The 12,035-nt window shown below is 44.0% G+C and overlaps 1 protein-coding gene across 1 annotated transcript in view; it reads left to right on the top strand.

The window, feature by feature from the left end:
* LOC107292046 (myotubularin) overlaps positions 1–10,005 on the top strand; it is a 17,570-nt gene extending 7,565 nt beyond the window's left edge. The window contains exons 7-13 of the mRNA XM_015821107.1: positions 1,620–1,808; positions 4,221–4,406; positions 4,544–4,750; positions 5,559–5,651; positions 6,878–6,991; positions 7,868–8,044; positions 9,810–10,005. Of these exons, the coding sequence (XP_015676593.1) occupies positions 1,620–1,808; positions 4,221–4,406; positions 4,544–4,750; positions 5,559–5,651; positions 6,878–6,991; positions 7,868–8,044; positions 9,810–9,995 (1,152 nt within the window). The 3' untranslated portion in view covers positions 9,996–10,005. The remainder of the gene's footprint in view (positions 1–1,619; positions 1,809–4,220; positions 4,407–4,543; positions 4,751–5,558; positions 5,652–6,877; positions 6,992–7,867; positions 8,045–9,809) is intronic.
* The last annotated feature ends 2,030 nt before the right edge of the window (positions 10,006–12,035 follow it).

Genomic DNA, 12,035 nt, shown 5'->3' with positions numbered 1-12,035 from the left:
TATAAAAATGGGCCTCTGTGGTTAAGGGTGCGACAGAACGATCTCAGATAAAACCTACGTTTTCAGCATTCTGCGAATGACATCAAAACAGAGTTAGTTGTCTTCTCTCTTTCAGCTCACTGTTCCATTAGCTAATAACGGATTGCTAAAGGGAATTTTAACGTACTGTGTCTTTTGATCCCTCATAACTTTATCAAGGATTATTTCGGAGACCTGTCAGCCCCCAGAATAGGAAAACAATAGAAAAGAGTCTTTGTAGCTCAGGGTTGAACTGAGGGGTCCTGGGTGCTCTCTGAGCTGGGTTATTATCTTGCAGATGTTTCATGACCCAACTAGGCAACATCATCAGTGCTAGAAGGGAGTAGGGTTGTGGAGAGGAGGAGGAGGAGGAGGACTGTGGGGTCCTGGGTGCTCTCTTGAGCTTGGCTGTTTTCTTGCAGACATTTCATGACCTGATGTAGACGGACAAGCAGAAGCCGGGGAAGGAAGTCAAAAAAGGAATCAGCCTAGAATCGTTACATGTCCATAAAGGATCCATGTCCAGCCTCCCCCCCCTATTTCATTAATTCTCATCTAGCGCCAATTTAATGTCAACCATTGGTTGACTAGGTTCTTGTGTATAGCTCAGAGGTAGGCAACCTTGGCTCTTTTATGACTCGTGGGCTTCAACTACCAGAATTCCTGAGCCAGCATGGCTGGCTCAGGAATTCTGGGAGTTGAAGCCCACGAGTCATAAAAGAGCTGGAATTTAACGTGTGGTCCCTGATTCTCCACATCTGACTAGGTAACACCATCGGTGTGGCTTTGTCAAAATGGGGTTTGTTCCCCCATGATACACAGGTAGTCCTTAACAACCCCAATTGAACCCCAGAATGTATGTTGCTAAGTGAGACATTTGTTAAGTGAGGTTTGCCTCCTTTTATGACCTTTCTTGCCAGAGTTGTTAAGTGAAGCACTCCAGTTGTTAAATTAGTGACACAGTTGCTAAATGAATCTGGCTTCCCAGCTGGTTAGAAGGTTCACCAGAGGGGATCATGGGACCCCGGGGACATTGCGACCATCATAAATGTGAACCAGTTGTCCAGCATCCGAATGCAAATCACATGTCTGTGGGGATGCTGCATAAAAGGGTAAAAAAACAGTCATAAGTCCCTTTTTTCAGTGCCGTTGTAGCTTGGTGGTTGTTGTTAGTTGCGAAGTCGTGTCCGACCCATCGCGACCCCATGGACAACGTTCCTCCAGGCCTTCCTGCCCTCTACCATCTTCTGGAGTCCATTGAAGCTCACGCCTCCTGCTTCAGTGACTCCATCCAACCACCTCATCCTCTGTCGTCCCCTTCTTCTCTTGCCCTCCATCTTTCCCAGTATTAGGCTCTTCTCCAGTGAGTCCTTCCTTCTCATTAGGTGGCCAAAGGACTTGAGTTTCCACTTCAGGATCTGGCCTTCAAAAGAGCAGTCGGGGTTGATCTCCTCTAGGACTGACCGGTTGGATCGCCTGGCAGTCCAGGGGACTGTTGTAGCTTGGAACGGTCACTAAATGAACTCTCGTTAAGTCGAGGACTAGCTGCACGTTGTGGAAAGCCACCAGGCTCTGAGGGAATATTTGCCTTGCTCCCTCAGGTGCTGTCCTGGATCCATCCGGAGACCCAGGCTGTCATCACCCGCTCCAGCCAGCCCCTTGTTGGCATGGGTGGGAAAAGGAACAAAGATGACGAACGGTATCTGGAAATCATAAGGGAAACCAACGGCCAGCTGTCCAAACTGACCATCTTCGACGCCAGGCCCAACGTCAATGCCGTGGCTAATAAGGTAGGCGGCCGTCCTCTTCCTGTCGAGACGTACGCCCTTTTCAGTGACGCTGCTTCACTCCGCGGTTAGTCCTCTTCCCGGTCCTCTGGAGGTCTCCAGGCACGCTGAGTCAAAGAGCGTTTTTTTGGCTCAGCCTGTTGAAAATGGTCATTTTTAAATACAGCCAGAGATTTGGAAAGCGCTAACGAGAGGAACGGCTTGAGACTTCGAAAAAAAAACGCTTTCTGGATGTTTGACAGGCAAAGAGCTCTTTTATCCTGCCTGGGCAACATTAGCGGTTGACCAAGCTGCTATCGTGTCGCCACAGCCCCAGAATCTGCCGGGCTGTGGGAAGAGGGCAACTTCCTGCTAACAAGATTTAAAGAAGTAGCTCCACCCTATTTACATCCACAGTAAATTCCAAGTGACTAAAACTTTCAATAAAGCCACCGGAGGGGGAAAAAAAATCATCCATCAATTAATTGGCTAGTTCATCTCCCTCCCCCATTGCTCAATGCTTGCTTAAAACAAGAAGGCTTTGGCAGCCTCACGCAGGATAAAAGCGTTCAGTTGTCTAATTCTTTAAAGAGAGAGATGACTTCTGAAGCAAACAGTTCCTGCCCGTTCTCAAGGAATAGAAGGATTCACGGGGAAAATTTTGACTTAAAAGGTATACTTGGGTGTGCATACTTGTTGTGTTCCATCTGCATTGTTTGCCATATCCAAGACTGGGCCTAGAAAATAACCCCTTTATAAAAGCTTTCTTTCAAAAGTCATCTTGACTTAAAAACTTGGGGAAAGTTCAGTGCTTGTAAGCTAAAATGCAGAATTTTTCCTCTTGTTTATGAGAAATCTGCATTCCTTCCCTCCTGCTTATTCCCTTTGCTTTGTTGTTTCTCCAGCCACACCCAGGATTACTCAGTCCCTTCCATAGCTAAAATTAACTGTCTCAGTTAAAATTAACTCTCTCCAGAAAGGCAGAGAATATCAGCTTCTGGGCCACATGTTTTGAATGCTGTTGAGATTCAGAAGCGCTCTCACCTAAATTTATTTGAGTTTTTAATCCCATCTTTATTACCTTGAAAGCAAGCCAAGGCAGCAAATATAACTAATACGCTTTCCTTCTCTTATTTTCCTCACAACAACAACCCTGTGAGTTGGCTGGGCAAAAAGAGAGGGACTGGCCCAAAGTCATAAAATAACTTGGCTGATTTAAGTCTGATTTGGGAAATAATTTTGGAAAGTTTTGCTTGGAGGTTTTTGGGAATTTCACACAATGTGTACTACTTGTCTTGTGTTCTCCAGTCCCGTGGAACAGTTTTAGCAGCTAGATTGGGGTGATGCAGGTTATGAAAACTTTTATTTTCTTGTAATGCCTTTTACTTTGATGAAGTCTGTTTGGCAAAGAAAAATAACAACCGTAACGCCGACATTTAAACTTAAAAATATTTGATATGGGGAGCCTGGATTCCTGGTGGGATTAGAGGATCCTGAGACTGTGATTAAATCAGTACTTGCTGGAGAAATGATCGTGTTTCATCGCGTAGGCCCTGTTAGAAAGTCAGTTTTTGTCAAGGTAGAAGGAAATGGCTTTGCCATCACTTCCTCTTTGGGGAATTTTTGAATATGGATGTTTGGATGCTTTTAATGTAGACATTTCAAGGGCCATAGAGTCACTCGGATAGGTGGCCTACAAATAACTACAGATAGTTCTCAACTTACGACGCAAGATTTCCATTGTAAAGCAAGACGGTTGTTAAATGAGATGCCCCTGATTTTACGACTTGGTTTTTTTGCCCTGGTTGTGAAGCAGTCATTAAGTGAATCGCAGTCATTAAGCAAATCCAGCTTTCCTCATTGACTTAACTTGTCATTAGCTCACCAAGAACAATCCTGGGATGCTGTGACCGTCGTAAATACAGGCCGGTTGGCAAACACCCAAATTTTGACCCCAGGACTGTAATGCTGCAACAGCCATAAGTGTGAGGACCCACCATAACCCACTTTTCTCAGTGCTGTTGCAACTTTGAACCAGACCAATGCTTGCAAAGTTCCACATTAATATTAATTTATTAAGTTCCGTATTAATTGATGCTTCGGAGCCCACCAAGGTGATGCTTGCATTCTGATCAGAGCTGAAGGACGATTTCGCCCTGTGCTTGGACAGCGAGATCACCTAAGCCGGGGGTCCTCAAACTTGGCCACTTTTAAGACTTGTGGACTTCAACTCCCAGGATCCCCCAGCCAGTCAGCCATGGGGAATTCTGGGAGCTGAAGTCCACAAGTCTTAAAGTGGCCAAGTTTGAGGACCCCTGATCTAAGCCCTGGGGATTTGTTTATTTTATTTTTTTTGCAAACCTGCCAGTTGTGTTGGGAATGTACAGCGACGGTTGTCTGAAGGAAACTAAAACGCTCGCTTCCTCTTGCTCCAAGGCAACTGGTGGTGGATATGAGAGTGAGGATGCCTATCCCAACGCTGAGCTCATCTTCCTAGATATCCACAACATTCACGTCATGCGGGAATCGTTGAAAAAGCTCAAGGATATCGTCTACCCTCACGTGGAGGAATCTCACTGGCTGTCAAGCTTGGAGTCCACCCACTGGCTGGAACATATCAAGGTACAGGGGAGGCTCGGTGGGCTTTCCGCAGGCCGATGCCACGTGGGCCTGGGGTCCCAAGTTCTTGAATTAAACCAGCAAGAGGGGGAGGGTCCTACCCCACCCCTCTCAAGTTTCATTCCCTGCTTCCTTGTCAGCTGGTTTTAACGGGCGCCATCCAAGTGGCCGACAAAGTATCTTCCGGAAAGAGTTCGGTCTTGGTACATTGCAGCGATGGTTGGGACCGCACCGCCCAGCTCACCTCTCTGGCCATGTTGATGTTGGACAGCTACTACCGCACCGTTGTGGGTTTTGAAGTCTTGGTGGAAAAGGAGTGGATAAGCTTTGGGCATAAGTTTGCCTCGGTAAGAACCAAAACAGGAAGTCCTGGTTAAATCCGTTTTGTTTAAATCCCGTTTAAACCGACACACGTCGTCCATGCAGTTAGCCTAGTGGCCTGCCTTGTGAGTAAGCCCCTTGCGTTAAACTGCCGTTTGTCAACTGCCCGATAATGCCAACATTGCTTTGAGACTTGAAAAGCTGGGCACAGTGGCAGACCAAGTCTGATGCTCTTGTGTTTGTGGTCGTTGTTTTCCCAAAGGTGCTTTTTTTTTCAAAAGGCAACTGGACTTCGTTTTGGGAAAAAACAAGAAAGTCCAGTTGTTTTTTTGAAAAAGCACCTTTGGGACAACCATGACCTGGACGACTGAGAATCTCCATAGACGTCTTGCTTATGTTGTCATAAAAGGGCATTTTACAGCAGGAGTCTCCAACCACGCCTGGCTGAGGAATTCTGGGAGTTGAAGTCCACAAGTCGTAAAGTTGCCAAGTTGGAGACCCCTGTTTTATAGAGTCATATGGAGCTCTTTCCCTCTGGTTGTATTGTTGCCTGAAACTTAGATTTTACTTAGATTTTAAGACTCTTGTCATATACTGCAAACGTCCAAAAGTGACATGTATCACAAATAACATTTTTAACCACTTCAGTTAGAAAGTGTTATACTTAAAAAAAAAAAATCAAGTCTAATTTAACTGGGTTTCTTCTTTTACTTCATTCTGTATAAGGGAAGTCAGCTTGTTCACAAAAGTCTGTGAAAGAGTTTTTTCCTTCTAAAGCAAAGCTAACTCGTTTGATTAGAGCCGTTCTCGTTTTTCCTTCCTTTTTCGCTTCAGAGAATCGGTCACGGAGACAAAAACCACGCGGATGCCGATCGGTCCCCCATCTTCCTCCAGTTTATTGACTGTGTGTGGCAAATGTCCAAGCAGGTAAGCTGCGTTCCTTAAAGACGGTGAAGATTTAATTGGCTCGGCTGTAATTTAAGTTACTAGTGCGTTTGCTGGCTGGGGATTTAGGCGCTGTATGAGGACACAACACCACACAGCAAGATATGGGACCTGCAGTGTAATTGTAAATGCTAGCCAGTCACCAAACACCCCAATTCTGATCACCTGGCTGTGGGGAGGGGCACTGCAGTGGCTGAAACTTTGAGGTGCAGTCATTACTCCCTTTCGTTTAGCACCATCATAAATTCAAACAGTTGCTAAACAAAACGTTGAAGCCTGAGGACTACCTGAAGTACCTGGAATTCAGAATGACCTTGTTGCCTACCCAGTTTTTCACTATGAAGAAGGCACTTCTCAAATGCATTTTTTTAAATAGCACTTAGACTTATATACCACCTCATGGTGCTTTACAGCCCTCTCTAAGCCGTTTAGAGTCAGCTTATTGCCCCCAACAATCTGGGTCCTCATTTTACCGACCCAGAAGGACGGAAGGCTGAGTCAACCTAGAGCCGGTCAGGATCAAACCTCTGGCAATGGGCAGAGTTAGCAATAGCAATAGCACTTAGACTTATATACCGCTTCACAGTGCTTTACAGCCCTCTCTAAGCGGTTGACAGAGTCGGCATATTGCTCCCCCAACAATCTGGGTCCTCATTTTACTGACCTCAGAAGGCTGAGTCAACCTTGAGCCGGTCAGGATCGAACTGCTGGCAGTGAGCAGTACGTACCCTGCAATACTACATTCTAAGCACTGCCCCACCAGGGCTCCTTAGATACATTGTAGGGATGGTTACAAAATGTTAATTTCTAACATTCCCATAATTATTTTTAATGTTACCAGCCTGAAATTGGGTTATTATTGAGGCACTTCATACAAGCAGCTAGAACAGGGGTAGGCAACCTTGGCTCTTTTATGACTCGTGGACTTCAACTCCCAGAATTCCTGAGCCAGCTATGCTGGCTTAGGAATTCTGGGAGTTGAAGTCCACGAGTCATAAAAGAGCTAAGGTTGCCTACCCCTGAGCTAGAAGCTATATGTTTGTATGATAGAGGGTGGTGAAATGTAACATTGAAGCAGCTTTGAAAATAACTTGGAAACCAGAAATAACAGGAATGATAAATAATTTGGACTCTGTTCTACTTAGAACGGTTGTTTACATTACTTTGTATCTTATCCTAAACTTTGCCTACTGTTTCTTTTTTTCTAGTTTCCCACAGCTTTCGAATTCAATGAACAATTTTTGATTACTATTCTGGATCATTTGTACAGCTGCCGCTTTGGTACATTTTTGTACAGCTGTGACTCCATAAGAGAGAAAGAGGTGAGTTAACATGTTGGTGATAGAACATGGAAGCTCTACTACGTGTTTGCTTGCTTGTCCAGATCTAGTAGCAACTTTGGGCGATAAGAAATGCGTGATAGGACAGTGGTAGGAGGAGTCATAAATACCATGTAAGGGGACGGTGTTCAGGTGGATGTTTCTACATGCAGCTAGTGCTCATTTAGCAACCACAATTGAGTCTGCAATTCCTGTTGTAAGCTGTGAAGTGAGTCATTATGAACGGGCAGGGCTTTTTGCTGGAAATCAATTTAAAAAACATCTGTATGAGTTGCAGGACGCTGGTCATACATGCAAGCCAGTGGCCAATGTGGGTATGGAGATATAACTTTGAGGATGGGTAATTTTGGTCATTAAGCGAGCAGTCATTGAGCAAGAACTATGTATATCCTGTTTGCATGCATCTTAGAAGAATTGGGTTGCCAAGTCACACACAATTACAAGATAAGATCATCTTTATTGTTGTTTTTTACTGTGAGCACACTGGCCCACGTTAAAAATGGAATTCTGTTGCCTGCTCTCAAAAGAAAGTATCTATCTACCCATACACATACATAACATACATATACACATGCTATATACATACATATATGTGTTAAATTTGGATTGCTTCTTCCCATATTTGGGCCAACCGGGTGCATCATAAAAAACACTTAAGATACATACATATATATATACATACAAATGTTAATATTATTATTACAACTGACCAAGGTGGTGTGAATCTGAAGAGGGGTTTTGAATATGTATTCTCCAAATACTGATGGGAAGACGAGCATCGTGTGAACTGTGCATGCAGCCTGGCTCCATCAGACAGTGGTTCCTGAAACCGGTTCTGGTTTGTTTCTTTGCTTGCAGAAACTGAGCGAGAAAACCTTGTCTCTGTGGTCCTTGATCAACAGTGCAAAGTCAAAATACACCAACCCCTTTTATACGAAAGAACTGAACCGGGCGCTCTACCCAGTCGCCAGCATGCGCCACTTGGAGCTTTGGGTTAATTACTACATTCGATGGAATCCACGGATTAGGCAGCAGGTAAAGCTTCTCCGCTGACTATGCAAATATGGCATAGAGAGTTATAATCTCTTTTTTTTTTTAACCAAGCACACCCTTAACAAAGCTGTTATATGCCAAGTTACATCATCCGTCTCTCTCTGTTCTGCTGTCCCCTATCTGGTCTGGCGGCCCTTTTAAGGATCAGGATCAACGGCTAAAAATGCACCCCATCCTTGTGACTGTGTCCGATTTACAACCTTTTGGGAGCGCAGTCGTTAAGTGAACATTGGGGAATTAAGCAAGCACTCTGGTCGTTAAGCAAACACTCGAGAAGGGTGGTGTTTTTTTCCGGTTAGGAACCGAAAGTAAAGGCCAGTTTCCAGCAAAAATGTAAAATGCGGCCATGTGACCGTGGGATGCTGCAAACAGCTGCAGATGGTCCTGGCTATAAGGGGGGCTCGGCCCTCAGAATCGGGGTCATGAGCAGCTTTTTCAAGGTCCATTGTATTTCCCCAAAGTTGCTGAGCGCCGTCATAACTCGAGGACTGCTTGTATAGCAAAAGCCAAGCTTTTACTTCACTATCGAACCCCTTAAGAGTGCGCTTAAGGTTGCTCTCCCCTTGTTTTTGTGGCTCAATGGGTAACACCTTTTTGAAAGCGGGTCTGCTCCGTGGGAAAAGATGGTCCACGCACGGCGTTTCTTCTCGAAATTTGGCTCAGAGCTGAAGGAGGAAAGAGCTGCTCTGCTCAACAAGGGCAGCTTTTGAGAAAAAAAGCCGCCGGAACAAAGAGTCAGCTGTTTCTTTCCTGCAGGCCGTTGCCAGCAGGCCGGCATCGGGGAAGAAAGGCCAGCGTGTTCTCCTGGCTTAATGTTGGTTCTGAAGATGCTTGCGGGACTCAAAAGGAGAAGTTTGAAAGGGATGCAGAGCAAGACCTGAGTTTACTGGAGAAAAACAGAGTACGATGCTTGCGTTAGGCAAAGGCTGTAGTGACCAAGAATGTTTGAACTAGGAGCATTAAGCCTTTTAGGGCAGGTGAATTCCTGATGCCCCCTTTATGCTTCCCCTTCAGGGTGGGAGGGCAAATGCCTATTGGATAAACTCTGATTTAAAGGACGGGAAAGCAGAGAGGGCCAACGAGGTGTGATGCTTCGAAAAATCCAATCAGTGCAATCTGTAATTCGTACACAATTCGCTCTTCCCTCTCGTACGACTCGTGGTTTGTTTTACGTAACCCCCCCACTTTGTTCCATTCTTGTTTACCTTGCAAGGGGTGCCGCAAACCAGATCCCTGGGTTTGACAGCATACGCAGAACCATCCTGGCTTATTCCAGGATACTACAGCTAGTTCTTGGCTTACAACCATTTGCTTAGTAAACTGTTCAAAGTTAGAACAGCATTGAAAAAATAAAAATCACCACCAGTCCTCCTGTTTATGACCGTTGCAGCATTCCCACAGATGATCAAAATTTGGGCCCTTGGCAACTCGCATATATTTACGACGGGGGGTTACAGCGTCCTGGGATCCCGTGATCGCCAAAAGCTAGATTCGCTTAATGACCACGTGATTCACTTAACAGCTGAAGCTTTCAAAAAAAGGCAGAAAATCATAGCAGGAATCAGCAACATGTTCACCGTTAACCAGCCTTCTCTGTATCCTGATTAATGCCCTTTATCCTTTTCTTATTTGTCAAAATTCATGGAATAAATGCGTTGGGAGTGTTGGGAAGTCAGTTTCTCCTTGGGGGGGGGGGGTTGTATATGGCCAAACTCTTGTCATTTTAATACCTTTTCACTTTGTTTAGCAGCCCAACCCAATGGAACAGCGTTACATGGAACTTCTAGCCCTGCGCGATGATTACATGAAGCGGCTGGAAGAATTGCAAATCACAAGCAACCCCAAATTGTCCAATTCCTCCTCCTCTTCCTCCTCCTCCTCCTCCTCCTCCTCTTCCTCCCAGATGATGTCCCATGTGCAAACTCACTTTTGAAGGAGAGAGAGAGAAGCGCCACTCTTCTGTCCGAAAACGGTGCTCGTTCAGAGGTGCGGGACACGAAAGGAAAAACTACAATGCCTTATCTGAAGCTTCTTCCAGAACGCTTGCCCCTGCGGAGAGGATCTGAAACCAGGGGAGCTTTTTAAAAGTGGATTTACGTGCCTTTGGAAATCTTTCGCCGGGGAACATGCTATCCCGCTATCCTAAAGCGTTGTTTTGTTCTGTTGTCGTTTACTTTGGAGCATCCAAAATATATTTAGCTAGCGGTTTCAGTACTAATCGCCATTTGGGGAAGAAGCGTGATTTCATTGTCCATCTCCAGGGTGTTACCTCGCTCAGGCTTAGCTGCATCTCCGTCTGGGTTAGCGTGGACCTTCTGAGTCACCCGTCTGCGCGGGTGATTGGAGAGGAGAGTTTAAAGCTAGACCACCTGCAAGACAGTCTGGCCTCAAGGAACAATTTCTTTCCGATCAGAGGCCATTTTTAATGCATAAGGTGACAGCATTCACAACTGCGAGCAACCAGCAACCGAAAACTTTCCTGAAAACGTGTGCCTGTTAAGCGATAGCCTTATCTACAGAGCAGATTAACGTTTAATTTTTGAAATGAAGGGAGGTGTTTGTTGTATGTGTGTGTGTGTGTGTGTGTGCGTGCGTGCGTGAGCATAACTGTGTGACTGACATTCTGTAATGGATTTGTCTTTCCTGAAATACATTAAAACAATTTGCAGAAAGTTTGTGCACTGAAAAAAAAAAACTTAAATCAGGGGTAAAACAACTTGGAATCTTCCTCCTGATGCTTTGCACTTTGATTGCTATTAGCCCCAGATAATATTGCTAGCAGCAACAGATTGTGTGGAATATCTGGAGTCCACTAAGTTGTCCGATCCCTACATTTAAAATTTGCAGGGTGGGGCTTTTTTTTTTCTTTTTTTTCCTTTTTGGTCATTGTGTTGGTCTTCTGTCAAATTTTATGATTTGTTCCTTTCAGGAATCTTTTTAGAGCGTAACTTAACCGAGCACTTGTAAAATCAGCACAACCCCTGTGACTTGATCTTTTAATACCTATTTTGCTTAGGATATAAACTTTTAAAGTGGTATTTGGTCATTTCAGAACAACTGAAACATAGGATTTGTGAGGACAGTCTGTAGCTAACATGATTTATTTTAAAAGTATTGGGATGGGGGGGGTGTTACCATGTGTAAATGACTTTATGTGTAAGTTTTGATCTGCAAACTATAAGGCAGAAATTATAGGATAAATGTGTAAATTAAGGATATGGAAGTCTTTTCTGTAAAGTGTAAATAATATGATTCTAAAGTTTAAAGTCAAACTCCAAAATATTATAAATTTCTTAGTTTTAGAGGACATTGGAATATTTTAGGAATAGTATATTTTCAGTATAAGAGTAAATGGAGCACATTAATAGAATAAAATTGTATACTAAGAAATTTGCACTATTTCTTCAGGGATAGACTAAAAAACTTAGTAATTTCAGCTAGCTAGAGCATGAATTATTTTCCTTTTTCATGTTTGTCCTCTAAAATATCATTCTTTGGTGATGCTTTGGTCTTCTACGTTTTATTGCACCTATCAATGGGTACTTTGCTAAAGGGAAGCGAGTTGGAGAAATGAAATACGTAACTTGAATCACAAAAAACTCAGACGTAACCCATCATTCTATTTTATTAGAGCAGAAAACCGAAAAGCTATGCAGACTCAAACATAACTGTCATTTGCTTGCTTGCAAGTTATAAGACATCTCATTTTTTCCTTGCTACCCTAAAACTTTGTGTTGGTGGTAAATCCACAAGAAATACCTGTTTCCTTTGGACTGGGGTGAATGAATTAAGACACGTTTGTTTTTACAAAGTAAAACACTACAGCTGTCAACTGTTTGGGGGAGGAAGTTAAACTAAAGGGGTTTAAAATGCCTTTGCCTTTTTCATTACTTGCATTTCACCAAGGCATTGCTGGATCTTGATTTCTAGAGAATTTAATGTTGTTTGGGGGGAAAACGTAACTTGGTGAAAA

Source organism: Protobothrops mucrosquamatus, unplaced genomic scaffold, assembly GCF_001527695.2.
Source record: "Protobothrops mucrosquamatus isolate PMUCROS unplaced genomic scaffold, P.Mucros_1.0 scaffold1252, whole genome shotgun sequence".
In the NCBI taxonomy this organism is placed as follows: Eukaryota; Metazoa; Chordata; class Lepidosauria; order Squamata; family Viperidae; genus Protobothrops; species Protobothrops mucrosquamatus.
This window is presented reverse-complemented; position numbering and strand designations above follow the sequence as displayed.